Here is a 27,090-nt window from a genome sequence, read left to right as displayed (position 1 = left end):
AACTCTTGAACTGACAATAGAGAACTTGGCAGCCTTTGAATTTTCGAGCTTTTTTACACCTTCTCTTTCCCATGTGGCTTACCTGGCATGCTGTGTTTCAGAATTAGTCCAAGAAATGCTAAAACCTCTTGCACAAAGTTTACTTAATCAAGCTGGGCATAAATAATACTCAGTACTCTGATTTTCTTTGTTGAATTTCCTTCTTAATTAATTATGCTCAAAGTGTGTGTAATGTAAACTTAACATTTTGAGAACAAATACCTTTTTCTGTTGTCTGACTTGTGTTGAATTTCTTAGCTTTTCAGGTTACATTTTGCTTTGATTTGGATTTTTTGTTTATTTTCCTCTGCCAGCAAAAATTATGGAGTGTGAAGAAAAAAGACAAGATCTTGCCATCCACAGAACCCTGTCAAATCAGGATGCACATTTTATCTAGTGTAAATTACCAAGCAAAGCCCCTATCTGTGTTTTTTTCATGACAGTATTTCTAATTTTTTTTTTGTAGTTACTTTCTTTTAGAAAGTAACTACAAAGAAATGTAGACAAGTTACTCAAAGGTGTACCAAGTTTGCCAGTTAAAATAAATTGGGAGGAGCTGTTGACTCTATGGAAACGAGAGAGGCCCTGCACAGAGAGCTGGACAATGACAGGGCTGGTCAGTTGCCATTTTGTATGAAGTTTAACAGACAATGCCAGATTTTGTACCCAGGATGTACAAAGAGTATGTGCATTCTGAAACGGTGATGTAATAATCATCCCAGGTAAAAAAAAAAAAAACAACAACAAAAAATAACACCCTATTTATTTTATGTTTTCAGAACAAGCACTTAATGTCCCTGGGGAGGTAGGAGGGCTCTGCAAATGCTTTAATTGACAAATGTGTTCTACAGCACTTATAAGGGGATTTTTTGAAGACCTAGGAGCAGTCAAGATCTGTATTTTTTTAATGCAAGCAGTTAAAAAGGTACCGTGAGCTATAGAAATTATTAAAAATACCTGTATTTATTTCACTAGTATCTCCAGGATTAATGTTAAGCATTTGGTTTGTTTGTTTGCTTTGGGTTTTTTAGTTAGGATTTTTATGTGTAAATCTGTTCAAGAGATCTGGGGAGTAATTAGTGGGGGTACCTAAACACAGGAATCAAAGAAAAAGAATGAAGATACTCAGTGCTGAAGCTTCTGATTCCAGAGCTAAAACTGTGGAGTCAGTCTCTGATTTTGAATCAGCAAGAGTTCTGTGGTGTAACCTTGATTTGAAATTGAAAATAAAAAGGGACATTATTTCTGACACTGGGAGAAAATCATATATTATATTTTCACAGAATTGCCATTTTAGAATAGATTTGGGACTTGCTATGGTATGGGTGTTGCTAAGAGTCTTTCTACTTGATGGAAATATCAGACCTTCCATCCCTGAAATACATTTCCTGAGGGTTGCATATCAGCAATGGGTCTCTTTGCTGTACTGAGGATGATGTATTTCATTTGAGAAGATAACTGACAAGATATCAAGCTTATTTTGGCATGCAATTTAACATTCAACCCCAACAGTTGCAACTGCAGAAGTCGTTTTTGGATTCCAATGGCGAAAAAAGGAATAAAATGAAATCGTAGCGTAAACTCCCTTTCAGATGTAATTGTTGCTTTTACTAAAATTAATTTGCACAGAGAGAGGAGCAGAGGGACCAGCTTGATTTTCATCTGAGCAGAAGTATAAAAAATTTAACTTAAATATATAGAGTTGGGAAATTAATGCCAAAAGGATATTTTTTTCTAAATGCTGAAACTTAGACCAGATTAACTGGCTTGAGACTTCTTCTTCATGAAGTGAGTGGTATTTATGCCTGTGGTAACTTCCTTTAAGGACATTACTGCTAAGAAAAATGGGTTCCTGAATCTGTCATACCAATAAGCATTCAGGCACTGTATTTTTTTTTTTGTTTGTTTAGCTATTGCATGTAGCCTGTTCCCTGGATAATCAGGCAGACATGCTTCAGCTGCTGGTTTCCAGTTGTTGCAATAATGTGCTAACATGCTGGTCCCCTGAAACAGCCTGCTTATTAACTGTGATGCCCAAAATGCCATCTGGAGTGTTATTCAGACATCTATAATTATTCTGTCTACTTCTATTTGATTGTCTGCTTTGTTTCACTATGCATGCTCTTAATTTCTTTTCATTTTTTTCTTTCTTTTTTTTTTCTTTTCCTTTACTTATCATGGAATCATTTCATTTTTTTCCTATAGAAGTACCAACAACTCTCAGCTCTTCTATAAATTTATTTTACATTAAGTTGAAAATACAGACATTCTAGAAAAAAATCTAGGAAATGAACTGCAGAATATCTCTCAAGTTAGAGTAGAAAAAAATACCATAATAATCACTGTGGCAGAGATTAGTAATGACAGAGGAACAAATTCTTTGCTTCATGTCTTTGTCCATTTATACTAGCACATAGTGCATATAAAAATCTCCAATTTATATGACAGTGAGTTGCACTCCAAGTGTAAGTGGAAATGACTTTAAGAGGGTCAGGCCAGCACAGAACAGGTTCCCGATGCAATGAAGTGGAAAGGGACCCGTGAGTACACCAACTCAATTGTTTGGTCTGTTTGTATCCTCACTGTTCATTCTGCTATGTAAAATCACTCTTGATATCTTGCAAAAAAACCTAATAAAAAAAAAAAAGTAATTATTTTATTTGGGTAACAAATGTATTCTCTAGGCATTTTCTTTAACTTTTCAATATTGTGCTAGTTAGTTGCAGCCAGCTGAGAAAAGTGTCAAGCTGAAAATAGAAATTAATATGAAGAAGATAACTCGCTTGGCAATAAATGTGAAAGATACTATGTGCCATATGAGTTAAACCAAAAGAATTAACACATGCACCCCCTTGGTGTTTTCAACATTATTATATCTTGTTGAAATGTGTCAGTTCTCATGACAGAATTGTCCTTACATCTCTTGCTGGCTACAATCTAGGAAGCATCCAGAGTTTTCTCGGAGCAGCTGTGAGCCCTTCCTTTTTCTGTCTAGTCTTATGTGACTGGAAAATATCTCTTAGAGCAGTGTAGAAAAGGGTGAGAGAGAGTTAAAGGCTTTAATGTGACCCCTGGCGGGTGCCAGCCCTGGCCAGAGGACTATGTAAGAAGGATGAGGGGGTTCATAAATGGGCCAGAGATTAATAAATAGTCAGTACTTAATTTTATTTTCTTGCGCTGGGAGAATTGAATTTATAATCCCAGCGCAGCGATTTGCGGGCACTATCCCCATCTAGGGGCAGATCCGAGTAGCTCGGCTGGCGGGAGCTGCTGCTGGGGGAAGGGAGGCTTTGGGAAATACCCACATCCAGCCGAGACACAGCTCGGGAATACAAACAAGCGAGCGCGAAGCACGGTTCCTTTAGTAGCGGGATGTAGCGGGAGAAGCTGCTTAGAGTAAGAGCTGGAAAAAGCACGATGGTTTCTAGGGTGGCTGATGTTGCCGGGCCGTGGCGGCCCGGGCCGGCCCCGGGCGCTGGGTGAGGGCCGGAGCAGGGCAGGATGCTTGGAAAAGGCCGCCTCTGTCCCTGCAGAGTGACAATGGGGGGCTGCTGCTTTTGAAGCGTCCTCCGCAGCACTCGTTTTAAATTTTAGTGGCTACACTTCAGCTGGGCTCACGTAGAGGTCCGAGACGGAACACGGGAGCTGAGCTCTCACCCAGAACAGATAACCTCCTGTCCTTTGGGAAAATGATCTTACAGAGGAGGGCTGAGGTCACTGGCAGGACGACGGGGGAAACCTCGCACTGGGGCCGTGTAAATTGTGCCTGACGCCGAGAGAAAATGATTTTGCTCTTTAGTCCTTAACTTCCACGAGCTACTTTATTTACATAATTATCTTTGTTGTTGCTGCTGGTTTTTCTTGCCTTCTCATATAAAAATGGTCTGTGTGAAAATTCATCTTTGAAGATAAAAATACATAAATAGCGAGGCAGTTACAAAATATTCTGTGATGTTATTGAAGTGACCTTGTTGCTTTCTTTTTCACTGCATCCTCTTTTTTTTTCCCTGAAATAAAATTATTTGAACAGGATAACCTCTTGTAACTTTATAGAAAAATGTGACCTGCTCAGTCAGTTGCCTTTGCAGGGCTCTCTTAGCTTGGGGACAGAGAAAAAGAAAAATGACTGCATGAAGGCTCTAGATTTAAGGTCAGCCATTCTGGCTGATGAATTTAGCAGAATTATGTACAGCATTTTCCTCCCCATCCTCCTTCTGATGGAGTGATCCTGAGTAGAAGGAATAACCAGACTAGGGTTTCAACGTGACTATTTGCATAAATGAGCCTGTATGTGCAACTGGAACGAACAGCCTAACGCTGGCAAAGCTCCAGAGACCCTAAATCAAATACCAGAGAGAGAAATACAGAGAGGAAAGGGAAAATACTGTATTCAAACACAAGATATTGGGACAAATATTGCACAGCTGAGTTGCTGTGGGATGTTTATGATAAAATAATCCTATTCAGCTCTTCCACCCTAATAATTGTGGACAAGTTGTGATGAAACAAATTCTTGACTCAACTATTTATTTTATTTTTTTAAGAAAAAGATATTTTCTCTGTGCGGTACAAAGTTCCTAGGGTCTTTGAAATAATAAGCATATTTTCCACATTAACACGCACAAAAAATACAGTTGTATAGCAAAGCCAAAGTCCAAGCAAGGCTTGTTACACATGATGTGTATTAGTAATAAAACTTGTGAGCTGTGTTGCTGTTTTTATGCGTGCATGTTCTGTGTGGCAGCCCATTTATGCATTTTCCACTGTGCTGGGGCTTACATCACTGTCGTATTAGTCTAAGCAGAATAGAGCAGATTGTTTATTTTGGTTGAGCTCCGCTTCAGGCTGTAACATCAGATGTAGCTCCTAGAGTGACAAATTCCAATTGCAGTGTCACAGATTAAACAAGGGTACAGAAGAGCCCTGCAAGCAGTTTTGTTTCTCATGGGAGTGAAAGGATACTGTGCTTGCTAAAGTTAGTATGTGTGATCCCACCATGACCAAAATAAAATAATCTGCTCTCATAACTCACTTCTGTTTAAAAATTACATTGCCCAGAACTCCTTTTGTTGTACCCTCTACAGTTTGGGGTTGCAATATTGAGTTTAAGTTAGCTGCCTTTTATTAATGAACACTGCAACTCAGCATTACTTTTATGAAACGGTAATTTTAGCTTTGTGTGTTCTACTACTGTATGGTAATATCTCATTCACAAAATCACAGACTCAAAAATCAGTTGTGGTTAAAAGGAACATCTGGAGATCCTCTGTTCCAGCTCCCTGCTCAAGCAGGATCACCTAGAGCAAGTTGCTTACACCATTTCCAGATAGCTTTGGAATATCTCCAAGGATGGAGACCCCACAGTCTGTGGGCCACCTGTGTCAGCTCTTGGTCAAATTCAGAGTGTAACTGTTTCTCCTTATGTTCAGCTGGAAGCTCCTTAGTTTCAGAGTATGCCCTTTATCTCTGGTTCTGTCACCAGGCACCACAGAAAAAAAGCCTGTCTTTACATCTTCCCTTCATAACCCTTTATTTTGATGAAGTTCCACTGAGGCTTTTCTTCCCCAGTCCAATCAGCCCCAGCTCCCTCAGCCTTTCCTTCAAGGGGAGATGCTCCAGTCCATGAATCATTTTAACGACTCTTTGCTGGGATATCTCCCGTAGCTCCCTGCCTCTCTTGTACTGGGGAGCACAGAACTGGACCCTGCATGCTAGGTGTGTTTCATCAGTGCTGAGCAGAGCAGAAGGATTAACACCCCTCCTAACTCAGCCCATGGTACCACTAGATGTTTCTGTGGTAAGAGCTTATTGCTGACTCATATTCAGTTTGGTGTCCTTGAAGAAGTTGAAGTCTGCTCTCCTAAAGCCCAGGGTTGTAATCTTGCATTTTGTTCTGCTTCCTCCTTTCAGGCTCCAGAATTCTGGACACAGCAGCCAAGGCTGCCTTCAGCCCTCACATATCCAATAAGCCCCTCATTTTTTAAAAGCATAAAAGTTTCCAGAGCACCTTTTCTTGTTGCTCCTCTATCACTTGGATAGCAAGTTACGCATTTATACATTTCACTTAGCAGCTACATATTGCACTAACACGGCTGGTTTCTAAGGTGACTAAGTTTCACCTCTACTGTGGACTGTTATTACTGTCAGAAAACATTTGAAGGTACTTGCTTCCCAGAAACAGGTGAATTAGTTTTATCTCAACTAGACTTTTTTGCAATATCCATGATGTATAAGAATAGTGACCTTTTGGAATATAAGATGCTCACACAAATAACTACAGTGAATAATAAATAAAAAACAAGTAAATTAAATAAAATTGCTAGGAGTTCCTCGAACTTTTCAGGTGGTCTCTTTGCTCATTTGGAATACAACTATTTTTGTAATAGGCCTCTTTTCATCTCATCTTTAAAATGTGGACTGGTGTTACCTGTATGAACTGACTGAAGATTTTGGTGTCCTTAAGATTGTCCCATTAACATGTTACAGTTTTTGCTGCAATTTCCCAGTTGTTCCATTTGTGACCCATTATCTGAGAAACACCATGAGAGAGAGCTGTGAGTACTTTATTTACCAGAAAATTTTGATCTCCCACTGGTTTTACAGCTGACTACAGTTTCACTGTCCTCAGTGTGTAGTCAGTTCTGATTAATGCAGAACTAAGCAAGATTAAATTTAGGCCCCATCCTCTGAGTACAGATAAGAATCTTGACAAGGTTGCTGAAGATCTTCACCTTGCAAGGTACATAAGAAACATCTCCCATGGAATTTACAGCATGTGCAGGATGTTGAAGGTCATGTGGGCACACGTGGCTTTTAAAGAGCTGCAGTTCCATTCCACCCCCACTCCTACCCTATGCCAAGAGTGTATATAACACAACCAACCCCACCATCCAACTATTAGGTAAAGAAAAAGAGAGGTCTTATTTCATCATATGGCTTCTCAAAAATTGAATACTAAAAGATCAAAATTTTCTTAGTAGTTACTTGAATATAAAATTAAATATTAATGATGCTAAGAAGAAATCCTTTGGCAACATACAACGTGCTGTGTTTATCATTAATGAAGCTTACACCTGTTGCCCCTGTGTTCCTAGAAGTTGGAATTTGTACAATAAACTGGCCTTGATTTGAAATTGGTAAGATAGAATTAGAGAGATATTGAAGGAGGAACCTGGAGAAAGGAGGAAAACCCCAAAGTATTAGGGAATCAATGTTGAAAGAAAGTGAGTTGCTGCAGGGGGTGCTTCATTTTTTCAAATGATTGAAGAACTAGCTGCTGAAAGTTTCGTATCTGTCAATGAAAGATGCAGGAAAATATCTTTAAAAAGAAAATAGGTACAAATACCTGAAATAAATGACTATCTAGTCATATGTTTAGATCTCTGGGATGTCTCTGTAAAGTATAATAGGTAGATGTAGAGACACAAAGAGAAGCAAAGGCTGAAACTCTGACTCGGGGCATGCACACAAATTTCCTTAACACTTTTTTATATATGTATTTAATTGTGAATTTCATTATTCTGTATTTTCAGTTCTCCTAGCTGATGTTAGGAGTCACAATGCCTCAACAGAGATCAGGGATATTTTTTCTGTTGTCAGCTGACATGTCAAGGTGGTTTTTTTAGCTGTTATGTTCACAGAGTGCAGGACACAGATATTTCTACACTTCTGTCACTTCATGTTTAACTTTAAAAGGAATATGTGAAGCAGAATTGGAAGATATGTAAGCAGCTGACATGTCATATGCACTTGGAAATGTGTCCTGAATACTAACAGTGTTGCTTCTAATCCGATAAACCTCACCCCTTGTAACAAGGCTGTCTGTAGCGAGGCCAGTCCTCAAATAAAAATGTCCTTTGCCCAAGTACACTGAAAGCCTGTGTAGGCACTATTTATAAAACCTGCGCCACTCCAGCGCCCGGCAGAGCACGTGTAGCGTGGTGATTCAGAGCGCCAGGGGCTGCGGGTTTCTGATGCCACAAGACAAGGAAATGTCATTGACTTCTCACACTTTGCCAAAGCAGGCTGGGGTTCAAGGGCTGCTCCCTTCTACAGCTCATGTTCAGAAACAGAAGGAAAACCTAATGAATCACGCATGGCTGAACAGATCACTGTCAGGGTAGCTAATGTTCCACGGAGTGGGAAACATAATTTGTACCTTATATAATAGGGAATGTGTGAGTCAGTTTTGGTAATTGGCCTGAACCTTCTTTGGGGGATCAGTCATGCTCACAGGGTTTGGCAGTTTCTGGAAAAGCTTTATATTGAATCCATACAGTTGGATTGCTGATTATTCCTTGTAGTTGCCATTTCAAGGGAATATATATTTCTGTTGGTTGCTTCTTTTTTCTTTTTCCTTCTCAGTCTGCACATTGCCTCCAGCTTGTGAAGTTTCCACAAAGGAGGGGTGAGGCAGAATCTGCTCCAGCAGAACTGTGTAGCCAAAGATGTAACTGCTAGAAAACCTGGTGTAAATAGTAGTAGGATTGTGAGCATCCTAAAAAATGATGCCTTATTGCACTTACCGATTTAACTTGGCTGATGCATTTTTTTCTGAACTCGTTCTGAACTCTAAATCAGGTCAGGCAAAGTACAGCGGTAAGATTCAGTGGCCTTAACCAGTGCTCCAAACTCCTGAATAAGTGGTATGAAAACCAGGTTGATTATAGTATTTGAGGTGGAGGGAGAATGATACCATTTTGACAGACAAAAGAAGTTTCAGTAAAACTTTTCTTAGTTAGTTTTATTTCAGAAACGAACTTTCTGTCACCCTCCACTTAAAAATGCAGAGGTATCCAATGAATGCTAAAGCAGAGTGTTTTCAGCTAAAATTAAGCAGATGTACAGATGCAAACACGTTTTCTGTATGCAGCTGCTGTGCAATTAATTTTTTTAGATGTGATTAAAACACCTGGTCTGCCCCTGTCAATATAAGATGTTATTTTGCACCGTGAATTATATCTTTGTAGTTATTCAAAGTGTAAGGCCAAATTGTGGTCAGATAAAGTAAATGACATTTTAGCAATTGCTTTTAATTCAAACGGAGTCAGACCTAGGAAAAAAGTGTCAATTCTTAACTTTTCTGTTAGTCATTTTGGGAATTTAAATGCCAGTGCTCTGTGTAGTTTTTCATTGCTGTAATGTAACTGTTCTTTTGCAGAAATGCAATGCATTTCTGTTTTAACTGCAGAGAAGCAACAACAAATTCCTATGAGGTTCAGTCGTTGTTTTTGTGCTAAGCAAAGACTGTGCTGTGTCCATCTGTTTAGAAATTAGTGTGGCTGGGCCCAAGACAGCACCCTTTCTCTTGAAGAAAGCATAAATCCTATGTATGAACTATTTTCCAGGACATGAAATGGTACTGAGAGGAGGATATATGATTTCAGACAAGTTTGTTCTCTCCCTGTCTTTACTTGTTAACATAATTTGCACAGCTGCGTTTTCTATGTGCCCTCCCATTCTCATCAGTGGATTTCAAGGTTCTCTTCATTATTACCAGAAAAGTTTCTGTCTCTGTGAGAGTAGAGTTTGACAGTATATGAGATACGTGGTAAAAAATACACGAATTAGAATTATTTTTAATTTAAATATCAAGCATCTATTGACATTTAATTTCTCAGTATGTAAACTCAATAGTAGTGTAATTGAATAATGTTTTACGTGGGTCATGTACATGAGTTGTAACGTAGGATATGAAATTTAATATCCCATGGAAGTATAGAATTCTGTGAATGGAGCCATATAACAAGTGGCATTTTTTATTATTTTGAAACATAATTAAGAAGCAAGACTCCCCTAGTTTAAGAACAGCTTTTTTCTAAGCATCTCTTAGGGTTTTGAGTCAGGAAATATACATTTTTGTGGTTCAGTTTTTCCTTATTTTATCTGACACAATCTAGAGACTACAGTTTACCAAATGTACTTTTGCTCGATTGCTAGCATTTGAAAACCTTGTTTATTTTTTACCACACACAGTCTTAATCTCAGAGGTTATTTTTACATGGCATCTAAAGTAAAAGCCAAATCTAATCAAGTCATTTCTCTGTGTTCTGATTTGTTCAAGGCTTTTTTCTGAAAAAAAGTAGGTGAATGTCCTCTTTTAAACAACACTGATTTTTTAGGAACTTATGAATACAAAAACTCCAAGTAAAACTTTAAGGTAAAAAACTGTACCTTGGAGTACAGCTTTCATATCTAATGTTTCAACTGATTAGAAAAAGTACAATAATAATTCTCTTAAAGGTAGAGGATAGTGATTGGTGAACGGTCTAATTTCCAATGATCATTGGTAAATACCAAGGTGGGGTTGTCAGTTTTTTCAGGTGTTGTTCTATAATTTGAAATAGAGAAAATGCAAGAGTTCCATAAGCTTTTGTGTTGGGAAATGTTTGTTATTTTGGCTACATTTTGAATTAAATGGTGTTCTGTTTGTTTGTTTTGTTGGTATGTTTTGCATAATAAAGTATCTCTGCTCACTGAAAAAGAAAAGGAGCAGGAAGGGTTTTGTCACAGAGTCCAAATGTATTCCTTGGACACATTTTAGTGGTGTACAGATTCTCAGGACTGAGCCAGCTCTTAGAGCCCATGTGGAAATATACTGCCTTTGCCACAATAATGGAAGAAATTCACAATTTGTAATGAAAGATTTCTGTATATTGTTTATGGTTTGATCAGCCTGTGAATAAATATAGGGAGATGATGAAGTCAAGTAGTGATATTATCCATATTGGTTTCAGGGCATCTCCAGGTTATTATTTTGCATGTCAAACATGTTTTAATTATTATTATATCAACTTACAGGTTTCCTTGTTTCCTTTTGATTTCCTTGGGTTTTTTATTCCTCCTTTTTTTCCTGATAGCTAGCCTGTAATCCAGACCCCAGGTCATATGCAGTTAAGTATGGTGTGTTCAGGGAGTTGTCAAAGGAAGTTAGAGATAACTTACCTTAGTGAATACCTTTTAATATTTCTGAATTTATCTTTTTTTTTTTTCCCTCCTTAGAAATTACTGGTATATATATCTGATTTCTACCTATAATCTGTCTTCTCTCCCAAGGCCAGGTTACTTCTTCCATCAGAGGGAGTGTGTAACAGAAGAGTCAGTATGAATAGTCTCTGTGGGAATGATCCACATGTTCTGAGAAAGCTGTACATAGACATGAGGAGTCAAAACTATTCATTAGTGCTGATAATTGTGGCTATTGTGTCCCCTATGAGAAAGTTGCAGAGTTTGCTTGCTGCATCCTTTTCTTTAAGCAAATGGTCAGGGAGGACAAGGAGAGGGTAAGATCAGAAATCCATACACCTTTTTCCTCACCCTGTGTCAGTCCACTTAACTAGCTGTATATGAGTGGGAAGTAAACGGCTTTATCAAAACAAGGAAAAGCTGGACAAAAGTGAAGTTTTTAGTGAGATCCCTGAGATACATGCCCTTTCAGGCACACTCAATTTCCAGTAAGAGTCTTCGTATGACTTCTGTAGCATTTATATGAATAGTATATCATTATTTCATTACCTGAAAACCTGTTCTGCTTGAGGAACAGAGGGAATGACCACCACAATTTCTTTTTCCTACAAATTTTTTTTTTTTCTTCTGTCATAAGTCAGTTCTTGTTAGCATCACAAACAGTTTCCACAAGATTTTCAGAGATAATATTATAAAGCAGTATTAAGAATACCCTTTCTTTCATTCCTGCAATATTCAGTAAGTGTAGGAAAGGGGTAAATCTCATGCATCTATTTGTTACTGACTTTCAGTGTACTCTGCGCATTATTTGGGTATCAAGATCTGGTATTCCCAAGGGAATGCAAAGATATATTTAGATTGATTTCAGTCTTCCTTAGAAGATTATTAGGTCAGGTAGGCAGAAGATTTTTCCCGAGTACTCCTCTAAGAAAATGAGTACACTACCTGAGACCTCATACATAGATACAAGATTTCTTTCCTTGAAAGAAAACCAGCCAGCCAACCTCCTATTAAGCAGTACAAAACTAATGAAAATCGATGCCAAGATTAAATAGGAAACAGGCACCTAAAATTATTTGAGCTTCCAGAATCTTCTTTTGAATTGGGTTCAATAATGATATGTCTTGAGAATTTTTTGCATATTTTTATTGTCCCAGTTACAAATTCAGAAATAACGCTTCCCAAACTTTATAATATTTTGTTTACGTTTTCAACTTAATTTTGGTGGGGAGGGTGTGGTGGTAGTGGCATTTCTTGGGTTTTTCCTAGTTGGAAAGTTGATTCCATTTACTCTTTTAAGTGCTGGAAGTTGGCATGTAGGTAAGAAGAAGAAGGAGGGAAATTAAATTTAAGCATAGAGTTGAGTGCATGTTGGGCATTTAAATTCTACAGTTGTGACACAGGGCTATAATAAAATCAGAAAGAGAAATTCACAATATGAATAAGACATAAAGAAGCCACTTTCACTGCTAGTACAATTTTTTGGTGGATGTTGCAAACTACTTTCTTTAGATTACTAAAGATAATTGACTGCTTTGAACACTTAAAGTCTGCCAAGTCAGAATGCCTTCTGTGAGAATTGCTAGCCCAAGGCTTGTTCTTTCCTTTGAGTGGATTGCTGATGTAGAAGGTGTTCTCAGATAACTGCATCTTGACATTTATGCTAAGGTATTTGCCTTGAGGAGAAAAGGATAAAATATTATCTGTAAATTTTAAAGACAGTGAGGAGCTAAAAAAAAGGGATTTCTATAAAGAAATGTCTTGTTGTAACAATAGCTCTAGGGTTTTTTTTTTTATATAAGATAATAATCATATCTTTGGTTCAGACTGAGGACTCATTTAATGGGAAGCACCCTCAAGTTATTGTTTGGATCAACATATAAATTGAATATCCTTATTTGAAAAGAAAGATGAGAAAAAGCATAAAACATAATATTAAGGCAGTGAAAGACAGTTCTCTAAGAGTAAGTGCACTTAATTTATCCCTTCTACCTTCTGTTGCCTCTTCGATCTTTCCTCTCCCCTCTTCTCTGCTTCCCTACCTTACTTTGTTTTCCAGTCTTATTTTTGCTTCTATATGTTAAGAAATACACTCCTAAAGTTCATGCACCAGGGTGTGTTTTCATAGCTAACTAGAAGGGAATAACTGAAATCTACACAGTGGAGACGTGTTTTATCCAAAAAGTTCTGGTTCCTCCTGGAGTCCTGGGGAATGAAAAGTATGATATGATAGCATCCCTTAAGATAATAAGTAATATTCTTTACCTCCTGTACCTTTTCCAGGGATTTCAGCATCCCCAAGAAGGCAAAAAGAGCTCATGATTGTGTCTCCTCTTTTGTGTTAGGAACATTCTGTATAACGTGTTTACAGACACATTGATTTTCACAGGCTGTCTCAAAAGGTTTGATTTTGAGAATGGAAAACAAGAAAACAAAATAATTTGGTAACATGTGGTAATAAGAAAACAGTCCCAAACTACATCTCTGTTGTGATAAATCTGTATTATGGGACTCTTTGTTTTTAAATTGAGTGTCCACATGCAGACTGCTGTTGCCTGTCGGAGACAGCACACAGTAACCCCTGGACTATGCCCAAGAACTGTTAGGGATTTTGCTATTTGGCAAGCCTAAAAACCATGGCAGGGCCCATTCTAACAATTTAACAGCATAGACAGTTGCATTCCAGTGGCATAAGAACATTTTCTGACAATATTAATTTTACTGGCATAGATGTCGAGAGTAAAACTAAAATAAAATGACTAAATAAGGTTTAAATTCTTGAAAGAAATCAACAGGACCTCAGTAGGCCCAGTGGGACCAATCAGGAGAATAAAATGCCATTAGGGTATGAAGGCATTTTGACTTTTTCATTTGTTCATCCTTAATTACTAAAGGATTGTTTGGTGCTGAAAATGGTACAGGTGAAGTTAGACCCTTTTCCTCTTACTGTGATATCCCATCATTTTCCCAACTTCATTGGTTACCTTGATGAGTTTGGGTTTTTTTCCTGAAAAACAAACGATACTGCTTTCTTACTGTGTGTCTGTAGTCAGAAAGTTACAAGTCTGTGAAAAGAAGTCTGCTTGGGCTAACAGGAATGTGTGTCTCCTGTGGACTGTCAGAGATGAGCAGTTTTGCTTGTGCTGTTAAGGGCTGGGTGCTGCCTCAGAGGAGAGGAAAGTCTGCTGTGACCGGCTTAAATCTGGGGAGGGGTGAAAGAAGCATTTGCCACCCTTTGGTGGCAAAAGCTGAGAGTACAAATGACACAGGTTTTGGGAGGTCATTTCATGTGAAAGTGTTAGTATGGAGGAATCAGTTCACAGAAAGCTGGAGCTCAGCAAGCTACAAAGGGTAACCAGCAAGCAAACAAGGGTTTGGGCTAGGGCCATTTATGGACTTCTGTTGTCTTTCCCTCCTATTACCAAGGTATTTTCCTTTTCTCTCCAGTGGAGCATTAGTGAGGTTTTACAAGCACAGATGGAGGAAAAGGAGCAGGTTCTATTTATCTCCTTTCAAAACATGTCTGATTTGTCAGTTGTTTGCTGTGCAGAGTACTGTGAACTGAATCTGATAGATCATAGGATGTTTCTCCTGCAGCCCAATCACCTTCCTGCTATCACCCTTGTGGCAAGGGTGGTTGTTGTGTCTCAGGACAGAGCTCATACAAGGCATGTCTGAGCAAGCAGGCAGAGCACACACATAGTACCAGGTACTATTTTAAATGTACTAGTGCATGTAACATAGAATTCCTTTGCCAGTGTTCTCAGGCAGCAGATGATGTTGCCTGCCACACTGAGCAGAGATTTTACAGGCAATAATGTGTGTCATTTCCATACCCTGAAAAAACCCTTAACAACAGGGTTAACAGGAACACTGCTAAAAGGAGTAGATGCCATCACGTGCACTAATTTTAAGTGTGCCTGTTTTTTCCTCTTGTATTCTGGTTTAGTGCAGTCAGGCTGTTTCTGGGTTCTGGCCCCTTGGCGCTGCTTTCCAGTAGAAATAAGAAACATGAAAGCATATTTTAGAGGAAAACATGTAACATAACAGAGGAGAAAATAGGTCAGATTTCACTTGCTGATGCCTCTTTAAGTTAAACAGCTGTGGGTCAGAATACATTTTTATACAGAAGCACAACCAGCAAATTGAAGCTTGCAGTGATGTCTCATGGTGTTCATAACCTCCATTTCATGACCTTTGATGAATTGTGTGTCAAGTGATCAAAGACAAAAAAACAGGATTTATTTTTGTTGTTACTGTTTTAAGGGATTTAATAAGTTAGTTTTCTCATAATACTATATTTATATATACTGGGGTTTTTAATTAGCATTGCCTATGTAAAGATGTATTTTCATCCCTTAGGAAACGAAAAGTAGGGATGTACTTTTCTTTGTTCCTAAAAGTCTATGGAAGATGAGTTCTTGACTGCAAAGTAATATCACTGATATTACTTTCTTAGTACTTTTCTTAGTGCTTTTTCTTTTCTCAGGTAAGGTCTTGATACCCATTTCAAATGCCTACCCTTGTCTAAATATTTGGGGCCTGCATTGTTACTCACAAGTTGCCTGTAACTGATAGGTCACTGTTTCTATTAATCCAAAGTACCATATTGCTCATTAAAAAGCAGGATTTGCTGCTCTACTTTCCTCCAAGCTGCATAAATTCTAAACCACAAATGACTGCAGAAAATTTTCTATACTCTTTATATTTTATAGAAATATTACCGTCTCTCTAATGGATTTTAATACCATATTCAATCAGAAAGTACCTGGAAGTATTTTCATGGTAAGAAAAGTATGCACTTAAAGCATCAGAAGCAGGCAATTCTTTCAGTAGTTTTGAATAAGACTGTGGAGTGTGTGTGATAGACAGAAAAGCCAGAAGTGTCACCAGCTTTGTAGGAATTACAGTTCTATGGGGAAGCCACATGATGGATGAATAATTTGGCTTATTTAAGCATTGTAATTTTGTTCTGCTACAAGGATAGAAGCAAAATGGATTGAGTGCTGCTCAAGGACAGTATTTCTATTTAATTATTTTGATTGTTTATGAAGCAGGAGAGTGCCTGTTGTGTCTATATCACAGAAGTTTATATTTTATTTTTTTATTCCCCTTGCACATTTTTTTCAGTGACTCACCTTTTCTTGAATGATGCTGACCTGAAACCTAACACAGATCTGCTTTGAAATGACATGGAGATCCATTTAGAAATGAAATTATTTCACAGTGCTTATATAGTAAGCTTTTTGAAGTACAGGAAAATTGCCAAAGTGGAAAAATGTGCTAGAAATACAGAAGTGTTTCATGATAAATATAGTACTCATAGGTGGGGTTAAAGACTCTGATATAGCTGTGTGCATTCATATTTATTTTCTGCAGAGAAATGAACTCCACATGGCTATTTTTGCTTTGCTGCCTGTAATCCCATCAAGGCAGCCTTATAGACATCTGCTAAGGTTTTTTATTATTATTTGGTTAAGATTTTGAGATTGAGGTGAGAAAAATCCAACTGTCACCTAGAAATGACCTGAAGGCAGTTTCACAGATTTGTCCAACATGATTCTCACATATTTCTAGAGACTTAGATGTATTCCTTGCCCCAAAGTGCTTCAGACTGTGGCTACTCACATTTTCTAAAAAATAATGGTCTCATATATGTACTGTGCTGTTTAACCTTTATTCAGTCTAGCTTTTTTCAAAACATTAAGAGTAAGGACCAAGCAAAAGAGAAATTATCTCATATATTTTTCAGTGGGCTTTGCAAGATATATCAACTGATCCACTCCTGTGTCTACAAATAATTCCTTATGCTAAGTAGCCCCTCGCATCCGTAGCCATTGGACTCAATCTCAATACAAGAAAACAACCGTCATGAGATTTTTTGGAGTTTAGAACAACCAGTTTCTCAGAATGATTCTTAGCTAAACAAGATCAAGCCTTTGTATCTTTCTTTAGCCAGTACCCTGTGGTAGTCAGTCCAAGAATTATCTGTATCTTTCTGCTCTGGAGGGAAGGAGGAAGGGAGTGTGGACCAGAAAGCATTTCCACTGGTGCTGTTGTTGTGCCACAGCTATCCCACAGTACTAACACGAAGCAGAAACATTTAGGATCCCCTTTCTTTTTCATTTAAGTCACTGCATACTGATAAAATTCTAATGAAAAGGAATCCAAGCACAGGAGTGAGTTACTTATTATGGAAATTTCCAGTGATGCACTGTAATGTTGGATTTTCAGCTTTTAAAAGTGGTTACATTCCTAATTGGTGAACAAAAAGGACCAATTTATCCCTTGCTGTGAGAAACATTTTTCTTATATATTAGTCTCATGAAGCCTCTAATTCAGCCAAACACATTCTGTAAATGGAAAATATGAAACACTTTCTAAAATATATATCAGATTTACATTACTAGCCTGTTGTGTTAGATTGAGGAAGGGACTTTGTTACACTGTGGCAATTTTTTTTGCTTTCATAATACTCCTTTCTAAAATAAATTGTGTTTGGTACAAGCAAGCTTCAATCAGTAACTCTTGGGGTTATCCTAAATGAGTATTCACTAGCTTCACCTGGGCATTGTGAATATATAATCCCTACGTCTTCATCTTTACTGATCTCAGGAACAAGATTTTTATGCCCCTTTTTAACTAGAATTGCACTCTTTTGATTCAAAATCTGCATATGTTGGACTGCAGCAATTGTTCCAATGCCAAAGGAATTTGGATAAATCTGCCTCGCATACAGATTGAGTTTCTCAAAGCCTTATGACACAGATAGCCTGGGCTGAAAAATTAGCGGGCAGTGTAAGAGCTGTGAAAACTAAGCTTTTTTTTTTTCTGACACAGTCAGAACCCAGATTTATCTCTATCTTGTACACATTGCTTGGAGTCTGATGGTGTTAAAAGATACCATTTTTTTCAGATTAATAAAGATGCAGTTTAAATATGTACGTGTATGTACACTATGCCCCTTCTGGACGCTGAAGTTTTGATTTTAAATTGTTATGAAACATTAAGAAGCAAAATCAATTATCACAAAATAATTTAGAGCAGAAACTGATCATAGTAGTTCATTTGCGTAATGAAATGTTGTTAGTATTGATTTTGTATGAGTTTAGGTGGAAATCTTGATAAAACTATTTTCATTTTTAGCCTAGCTTTTTTAAGATACTCCACTTTTGATGGCATTCTCTTATGCATCACACCACACACATGTATTATGTCTTTGAAGTGAAGGTCAGAGAGGCATGAATTTAGAACCAGGGAGCTTCCCATGAAACTGGAAAAGATACTCAGACACTGAATACAAAAGAGCAGTTAACACTTAAAAGGAGATACACATTAAAACCATAGGCAAATTGAATTACATCTGCATTTTAAGAAGAAATATTGGGGTGTTTTTCTAATGGTTACATTTGACAGGTGACCATAGGGACTGTTGCATTCTAGGGACGAGACAGCTGCTCCTCTACTTCTCCATCCAGAGCTCAACGCATAGAGATCAGCTTCTCATTTTGCCTTACAGCTGTCTTTTTAAAATTATTATTTGGTACATTCAGAACAGCAAGTGGGCAACTAATAAGGATTAGTAATGGGGAGGTTTTATTTAATTCAGTTTAAAGCTGCTTTATTCAAGAAAATCCTTAAAACACAGAGATTATATTTCTGGAGATACTAACACACTGCCATGAATTCTATAGTATGTAAAATATTAAACCATATTTTCATGAAAGATTAAATGCTTGTATACAGTATGTAAAATTATTGATTACATTTTGAAGCTGTATTCCCACAATGAAGTCTGTCTTTTACTTTTTCTGGGGGTTTTCAAAGCATCATCTAGCAGGTTTTAGAGAAGATGTAGCAGTATATCTAATTCTAATGATTTTATCACAAGTCTTGATGCATTTGATTTTGTATTTCAATACTTGTCTCCAGGAGTACTACAAATGTATGAGAATTCATAGCTTTATTTTTTTTTAAAATAGTTTACTAAAAAAAATTTAAGCTTGTGTTAAATTTCTGCCTCTGTTCACTCACAAGCAAATTACAGTTATGTATTTCAGCATTTGAATGGGAGTCTCACTGTTGTGTTCAACTTAACACATCTCCCTTTATTTTTTGCCTTTTTGAGACTTGAGGTTGTTAATAGCTCTGAAAGATAAGAAGTACACTTTACTTTGGGATAGACAATTGAGTTATATCCAGCAGAAGTTAACCTATATTAAAGCAAAACCATTAGGTTTGATCAGCATGTTCCTGTAGTGAAGGCACATTTCACATGATTGCAATATTTTATGTGTTACTCAATTTTTCTTTCACCTTCAGTGTGCTGGTCCTGGGCAGGTTTTTGAAAACCACTGGCTCTCTGGCTCTCCTTGCTGTAACCATCACTGGAGAGTCTCTGAGTGCAGGCCAGCTCAGGAGTAAAACTGTTTGTGCTCACTTATTCCAAGTGTTTCCTCCCTGCATCTCCACAGGCAGTATTCTGTCAGGCTTGGCATAGCCATATTTAGTCTCTGCACGTGTGATGAGTGTCTGGATTCCTGTGATGCTCCATGGAGGCTTAGCCCATACAGGCAATGGACCCACATTGATTCAGCTCACCCTACTGCAGGTCCCTGGAGGCTGGTCAGCTCCACCCTCCACTAAGTGTATTGACCACAGCAGGAATTTCTCACTTACCATATGGAATTTCTCGCTTACCCAACACATAAGTTTAGGTGTCTCACTCTCAAATTGAATCCCACACCTCTGACCAGAAACTGAATTACTTTACTCATTATTACTAAGGGAATGTCTTCTTTGCAGAGTTAAAATGACTGCCTTGAAAGGCTGAAGGCACATGGTGGTTTTCACAAAATCTTTAGCTTTCCTAGATGGTCACATTCCTATTTTATCTTACCTATTGCTATTTGATGTTTTGCCATATGTGATCTTTCCTCACCTCATACAAAGAATATCTGTTACTAAAGGATTTTTCTTGCTTTAGGTTTCAGTTTTCAATAAAGTTTCAACTTTCAGTAAAAGCTTTACTTCCATTTCCTCATGCCTGAATCATGTTAGAAACCATCTCTTTTTAAAAGCACTGCACTATGCCAGGATAAATTCTTTTTTTAAGTATGTAATAATCCTGTGCATTATGAATTAAACATTATTATTAAATTAGAAGTTTGAAATTAAGCTTTTTGTGCAGTCAGTCCAGTCCTTGTTCATCACTCTTACTATTTTGTTCTTAACAGGAGTCCTGTGCTTGTGTTTCAATGTGTGCATCGCCATGTCATTTGCCTGGACTGCTTCCATTTGTACTGTGTGACCATGCTGAATGACCGCCAGTTCATCCATGACCCGGAGCTTGGCTATTCCCTCCCCTGTGTAGGTAGGTTTCAGGTGATTTTTTTTATATATATATTTTTTTAATATGATTTTGATTTCAAGGTAAGATTTTTTTTATTATCACCTGTTAGTTTCATGTATATCACCGAAATTATGCTGCATTCATAGGAGTTGTTTAATTTCTTGGAGAAAATATTTGAATATTGAAGTAGATTTTGCTAAGCACGTGAACGGGAGAATCAAGTGGATTTTAAAGGGTGTTTATTTTAAGATCAGATGTTTACTTTCTTCACATTAGTATTTTATAATCATGAAGTGCAAGCAGATGATAGCATTACACTCTGGCTAAAAAAAACCCCAAGACACCTTGACCACATTTCCACTTTCAAATTAAGTAAATTATTAGCTTTCTTGGTCTGTCTTCAAGTAGTAATAAAAAAGGAAAAGGAATTTTAGTCTTCCTTTTAGTGAAGTTATTACTAACTATCAACTCATTGAATGAAATGTTTTACCTGAGTAAGAAACAAAGTTTGACTTAACTAAACAAAGACTTATATGGAATATAGATTTGTTCTGAGGATTGATTCAATTTAATTGGCCTGTGAACTGCAAAACTGTCAAAATTTTGCTGTGAAAAAGTATATTATATACATAGCATTATTTTTTCTTGATGCTAAATTGGAATGGGAGCATATATGTTTGTCTCAAGTGCTGTATCATGGTATGAGAATAATTTTACAGCATATTAGAAGCTGCATAGGAGATGGGTTTGCCTGGTTGCCTGAATGGCTGATAAATAACTTTCAAATTCCATTAGATGGGAGAAAAATTGACAGAAATTCCTAGTAAAGTGTCATCTATTTAATCTGAAAACATTCCTTGAGGATATTGAAAGTACAGTAGTAAGAAATATTTAAAATTATTTATTTTTAATTGCTTCAAACAAGCAATGTTTCTTCACATTTCACTAGAATTGCTGTTTCTGTGCTGTGTTGCCAGGTTTTATTTTATTTCCCCCTAAACAGCTACTACACTTACACACTGATGTCATCCTACGCAGAATAATTTCTAATGTTGTGTAGGAAAACTCGTCATGAGAAACTGAACAGGAACTTAATACCCAGTGTTCTTTCCTTGACCTTTACATTAGCATAGTACTGTGTGGTCAGTCTGTATTCTCAGCCTCCTTCCTTGCTTCTCCAGAAGTTAATCCATTTGCTGCTCCCACGCAAATTAATAAGCTGCTTGAGTAGAATCCTTCCTTTTTTCTCCTCTTTTATTGATTTTCTTCTGTTTTCTTCTGTTAGCTCCTTAGGTAAATCAGTTATGCCAGTGGTGCAACAGGCAACTCATCTTTCTCCTCACTTGTGGGCCTTCTTGCTGCTGTGACGGGTGTCACAGAGCTTCCTCCAGTTCAGGCTGATATGTCAAACTAATGACCCTTCTGCCTCTTCTGTCTGTAAACCCATTGCTAGTCATGCTGCACTAAACTGTATTAGGACTAAACTGTATTAGGATTTTTCCATGTACCTTCGACTCCAGTTGTTCACTTCAGAAGTTCTTTTTTCTCAGAGAGGAGACTACAAAGTTTTCAGAAATTTTTACCCCTGAGTAGCAGCTGCCAGCCAGTCTTATTTGTTTGCTGGAGTTGAACATTATGGGAATTGAACAGTGGAAGCAGAGTAGGGATGGGATGAGGAGAATAAGCAAGAAGATGGTGCTGGGATGCTTAGTGTTGCAATTTCAGTCTTGGAGTGGAGAGGAAAGCATGGGTTTGGCTTAAGAAAGGGATGATGTGGAGAATGCATGAAGGATGGGTATACTTCTGTTCAAGTGAGTTCAGCTGAGGGAATGGAAAAGAAACTATTGATACCAGCCTAGGCTCAGCTGTGTTACACTCTGAGTGTTAAATTAGCTAAATATGGGAACACTAAAATATTGCTAATCTCAAAGTTTCAGAACTCTCCAAATTGGAAAGTTGTTTCAAAATGCTTACACATTCTAATAGCAGTAGTAATAGTAATACAGTTGTAATACTTTTTCTCTCTCTTGTTAATTGCTACCTCCACCAGTTGTCTCAGTTACGTTAGCAGTTTTGCACAAAAAGAAAAAAATGCTCTTGGAAGTATTCTCTCTCAAGGTGCTTTGCAGAATGAAAAAGCAGGGCTGTTGTGACTTCACTGGTTCATTTCTGCAGGTATCTGAACCTAACTTTCTGATATACAGGTCTTTGGGCTGTCTCTAATATTAAGTTATACTTGAGTTAGGAACTAATGATTATTTTTTGTTCTTTGACGAAGTCATGAGACTGAGTTTCATCATACCTCTGAGAAGGAGACATGCCTGTGTTGCCAACCCCTTCCTGCTGTTCAGATCCAAGGGGTTTTAGCCTCCTTCATAGATGGCTATGGATGCAGCAGCTCCCATCATCAGTGAATTCAGTTAAGAAACTTTCACAACAGCATCACATGATTATCTTTTCCACTTATCATGGTACTTCTACAGAATAGCATAAGATGGCATTTTTACAGTCTACATTTCACAATCTTCATTTTGCAACTGCAGTTTTTAGTTTGTATTAAATGTGGGTATGATAAAGCATTATTTGACACAGCTTTTCTAATTACTTCAGTGAAGCCTCAAATGAATTCTCCTTGACAGGAATGAACACCATGGGACATGCCAAGACCTTGCTTATTCTGGCAATGTGGGTTTAATACATGTTATATCTAACAGAGAATGAAAGTAAGTAAAACTAAAGTAGAAAAATGTTAGGTCTGAGCTTTATTAAGCCTTCTTCAAAAAGGAATACAAAACAAAGTCACATTCACTCTGATGAGATTTATGTTATGGTAGCTGACCAGGTTGCACAGGTAGCTCAAAAGAGTCCATTAATACATGTATTTTTAAACACCACAGACTAATCCTGAAATAGTGTTTGTGATGTCTTGAAGTTTGAGGTTTGGGGTTTTTAAAAGTTATGTGATCATTTTCATGTAAGAAGAGATGTACTTAAAAACTAGCACATTCCTTCAAGGCATACGTGCACACACTGCCCTCAAATTGTACAGGAGGGTTTGATTTTGTAATTAAGCATATTTAAATTGTTGGCACTTCCAATTAGTTCTGTTCATTCTAGTGTTTTTCAAAAATAGAGATAACATAATGAACATAGCCTGCAGTTTCCATTAACATTTGACTCACTGTTCCCGATTTTTATCAAGGGAATGTACCAACATAGCAAGTTTTTTATATCTTTTATTGGATCAACCTAGAGGTGAAAGCACCACACACAGCAGAATAAAAATAAACAGCAGCTGCTACAGCAAAGGGTCACTGTGACAGACGAGATCAGTGTTATCATCACAAGTGTATAACTTGAGCTGGAAAGGATCTGGGGATTTCAGATAAACAGGGCTTCTCAAGTAGGTTTAATTTCTTGCTTCCTGGCACAGATGTGCCAGAGGATGCATTTTTTCATTGCATTTAGTTATTTTGTATGGTTATATCCTTGCTTTGCTTTGATTTCTGTTATGGGGCCTAATTAAGCAGGAGATAAGAAGTGTTCAAAAGAAAGCTATCATCTCAGCTGATGAGCTGTGATAGATCACCTCAATAGTGCGATAGCTTCACTTTGTTCCAAAACAAAATGTGTCATTGCTGTGATTATTGGAAGAACGACATTAATTCCGTAGTGTTCAGCTGCTAATCGAGTGCCAGGCAGCAGTAGTCCAGCTGAGAACCGCCAGCATTGAGGACCAGAGCTCTGAGCACAGTAACTGGTGCATTGATAGGATTAGCTGTTCACAGGAGTGTGGCAGCAGCCCCACGACTCAAGCCCACTGCATCAGCACAGGGGAAGCACTTGCAGATAGGAGGTGGCCGAATTTCATTGGTCATTAAAATAAAAAAAGTAAATGTTACAGATTATACTCTCTGCCCTTGTTAAATAGCAACAAAAATCTATCCCATCTCTCTGTGTGGTGTCTTGTATTAATGAGGCTTCATGCATAGAAATTTCCATGAGTGGTGACCTCCAAGTATCTTTGAAATAATTAATAAGGTGCTTAGAGGGATGGATTTGCATATGCATGAAAGATCATTTATGGTTATTTAGTTACTGTGCCGGGCAAAGAATGTTATAGCATTGCCTCAAAGAAGGAATTGTATACAAGTATAAAATGTATTACCCCTTTTAAACACATTCTGCTCCTATGAACATAGTTGCACTTTTTAAATAGCATTAGAGCATTGTGAATCTTGGTCCCCAATGTAGAACAGACTTGCACAGTTCATTGCTAGTAGAAAAGTTGGTGATACCAAGGAAAGGCAAGGTTTTACACTGCTGTAGGCACTTTGCAAAAATATCTTTGTATCACTTTATTTCTTCTGAGTACTCATCCAGATAAAAGATGCAGTTCTCATGATGACTGTAAAACACTATTGTATCTGCAAGTAATCTGATTTTACTGCAGATGTATAAATAAATAAAGAGAATTACCCCAATTTGTGTATGGGACTACTAATAAAAAGGACTAAAGCTTTAAAGTATAATAAATTGCCTCAAGAACCACATTTTACTGAAGGAAAGCTCCTAGGGTTAGATTAAATTTTTTATCCACATTACATGCTATTTGTATAATAATGGTATGTCAATGCAGTCATGAATCTCTGAATCATCTTTCAAAATCCTAGTACCCTTGTAGAAAAGGGGAGAATGAGCTGCTTAAGCAAAGTTTGCAAGTAGAAGGGAGGAGGAAAACTGTGATTTGAGCACACCAAATAGTGTGTTTGAATCTTTTCTGTTATGGACAAAAGCTCCAGTAAATTTCAGGAGGTGTGTGTTTGCAAGGGGCTTTAAAGTGAAGGTCACTGTTCTAGGAGCAGAACCTTCTCAAGAGTGTATTGTAGAAACGTGGATAGTTTGGTGGGGCCTAAAGTGAACCATTCGGTATAAGAAATAAGAGTTTCTTGGTGTGAATCCCCAATATGTCAACAGTCTGTGTTCTCCAACAACCCTGCCTAAACATATTTGAGATACCTTAGGAAATCACAGAATTCAGGAAATGGGAGTGATTACTAGAGGAATAAAATAAAAGGGATTGAAACACACGCATTTGCGGATTAAGGAATTAGTGCAAAGTGCTCTTCACATTTAATATTTAGGAGCTGTTGAATTCTTGGCAGCAGTAAACTTTTTGTAATTTCTTGTTGTTATGAAATATCTGGGCATACAGAGGCAGACTTTGACACAGAAGGGAGCCAAAAACATACAGATTAACCAGATTTTTACTCTCAAGGATTAGTTGTATTTGCAGAAATTTCCTGAAGCAATTTCCTGAAGAATTTTTTATGGTCTTCTGCATTCTTCTCTCACTATGGTCATAAAATAAACATGAACTAACAGTGTATCAAGTGCTTTTTTGTGTTCCTTTACTAGCACAAGCTCATGAGACTAGCTCAAAGGACATAGTTAGAAGTCACAACAGCTCTTTCATTTCCATTTTCAGTGTTGACTGAAGTTCAAACAGTGACATCTGAGGTTTGTTCCCTCAAGTATTTGTGCTGTTTCTGTGGCTACAGATTGCCAACTTCTTATCTAAACAGCCTCCAAATCTACAAAACAAGCAGAGCTTGATCCCATGGTATATTTGAAGCAGGCATTGGATTCTTCTCTGGGAACAACTATAGTGAAATCCTACAATGTGGTACTTGCAGAAATCTGAGTGGCCATAATTAAATTCTGCATGAGATGTCTTACCCATAGGTATTTTTCTCCCTTATCTCTCACTAGTCCTTCTATTGCAATATATTTCAGTTGTAAATTGCATAGAAATGACAGTGCACACAGGCTTAATCTGGTTAGCAATAATGAAGGACAAAAGATAATGAAAAAATCTTGCATAGAAATTAATTGACTTTAAAAGGAACTACAAATGAACTTCCAAAGCACACTTCTTTTCCTATGAAATGAGCTGGCCTGTGTCAACATAAAACAAACATACTGCAGCAGTGGCAGAAGTGTGTGCAGAAGGGTCTTTCTGTCTTTTATAATTTCTGTGTCTGGCTGAAACAGAGGTGAGTTTTTGTCTCAGCTGGAGTCAGTGAAAGCTGTGACTTTGTCTTTGGAAACGAAAGGTTTTTGTTCTGACTGAAAGCACTTCAACCATACTTGTTTACCTTACAATGATAAGTTGATGTGGGTGTTTGGCTGACAGGTCACTTTTAAGTTTCCATCTGATTGAGAAAAATCATCACATACATGAACACTAAAATCCAGTAGTATGGTTTTGTTAGTCATCAACTTTGCACTGAACTGCTTGGATGGGATTTTAATTCAAGCTATTTTCTAATACATCTTATGTAGGTGCTGTTATAGCAAGTACAGTGATTTTGACTGTATCTCCTTTTCTCTAGAAAAATATATATTTTTAAGAAAGAAGGGTCAACTTCTGAAAAGGAAAATTTTGTGTTCATTCATGGCTGCAGATGCATTTTAAACCAGGACTACACTGAGTTGTCCATGGATGGTGTTCCAAGTCCTGAACGGCCTTGCTTGGTGCTCCCACTCTAGTCCATAGGCAGTTAATGTTCATGAGGAAGTCTGGGTGAAAGATGGGAACAATTGAGATGAACAGAAGGAAAGGAATAATATTATAGGGAACAGTGCAAAGAAGAGTCATGAAGGGAAGGAAGTGAGAGACCAAAGAGGCTGGTAATTAAGGAGAAGTGTTGGTGACTATTCAAGGCATGAAA

General features: G+C 37.6%; 1 protein-coding gene across 1 annotated transcript in view; it reads left to right on the top strand.

Annotated features, from left to right (window-relative positions):
• Positions 1 to 27,090, top strand: part of PRKN (parkin RBR E3 ubiquitin protein ligase) — a gene marked incomplete at its 5' end in the record, with an annotated part of 556,293 nt that overhangs the window by 267,503 nt on the left and 261,700 nt on the right. Inside the window, one exon of the mRNA XM_033512914.1 lies at positions 20,241 to 20,377. Within this exon, the coding sequence (XP_033368805.1) occupies positions 20,241 to 20,377 (137 nt within the window). The remainder of the gene's footprint in view (positions 1 to 20,240; positions 20,378 to 27,090) is intronic.

The sequence above is a fragment of the Parus major genome, chromosome 3, assembly GCF_001522545.3.
Source record: "Parus major isolate Abel chromosome 3, Parus_major1.1, whole genome shotgun sequence".
In the NCBI taxonomy this organism is placed as follows: domain Eukaryota; kingdom Metazoa; phylum Chordata; class Aves; order Passeriformes; family Paridae; genus Parus; species Parus major.
The sequence above is the reverse complement of the archived record's forward strand: the minus strand, read 5'-3'. Positions and strand labels throughout refer to the sequence as shown.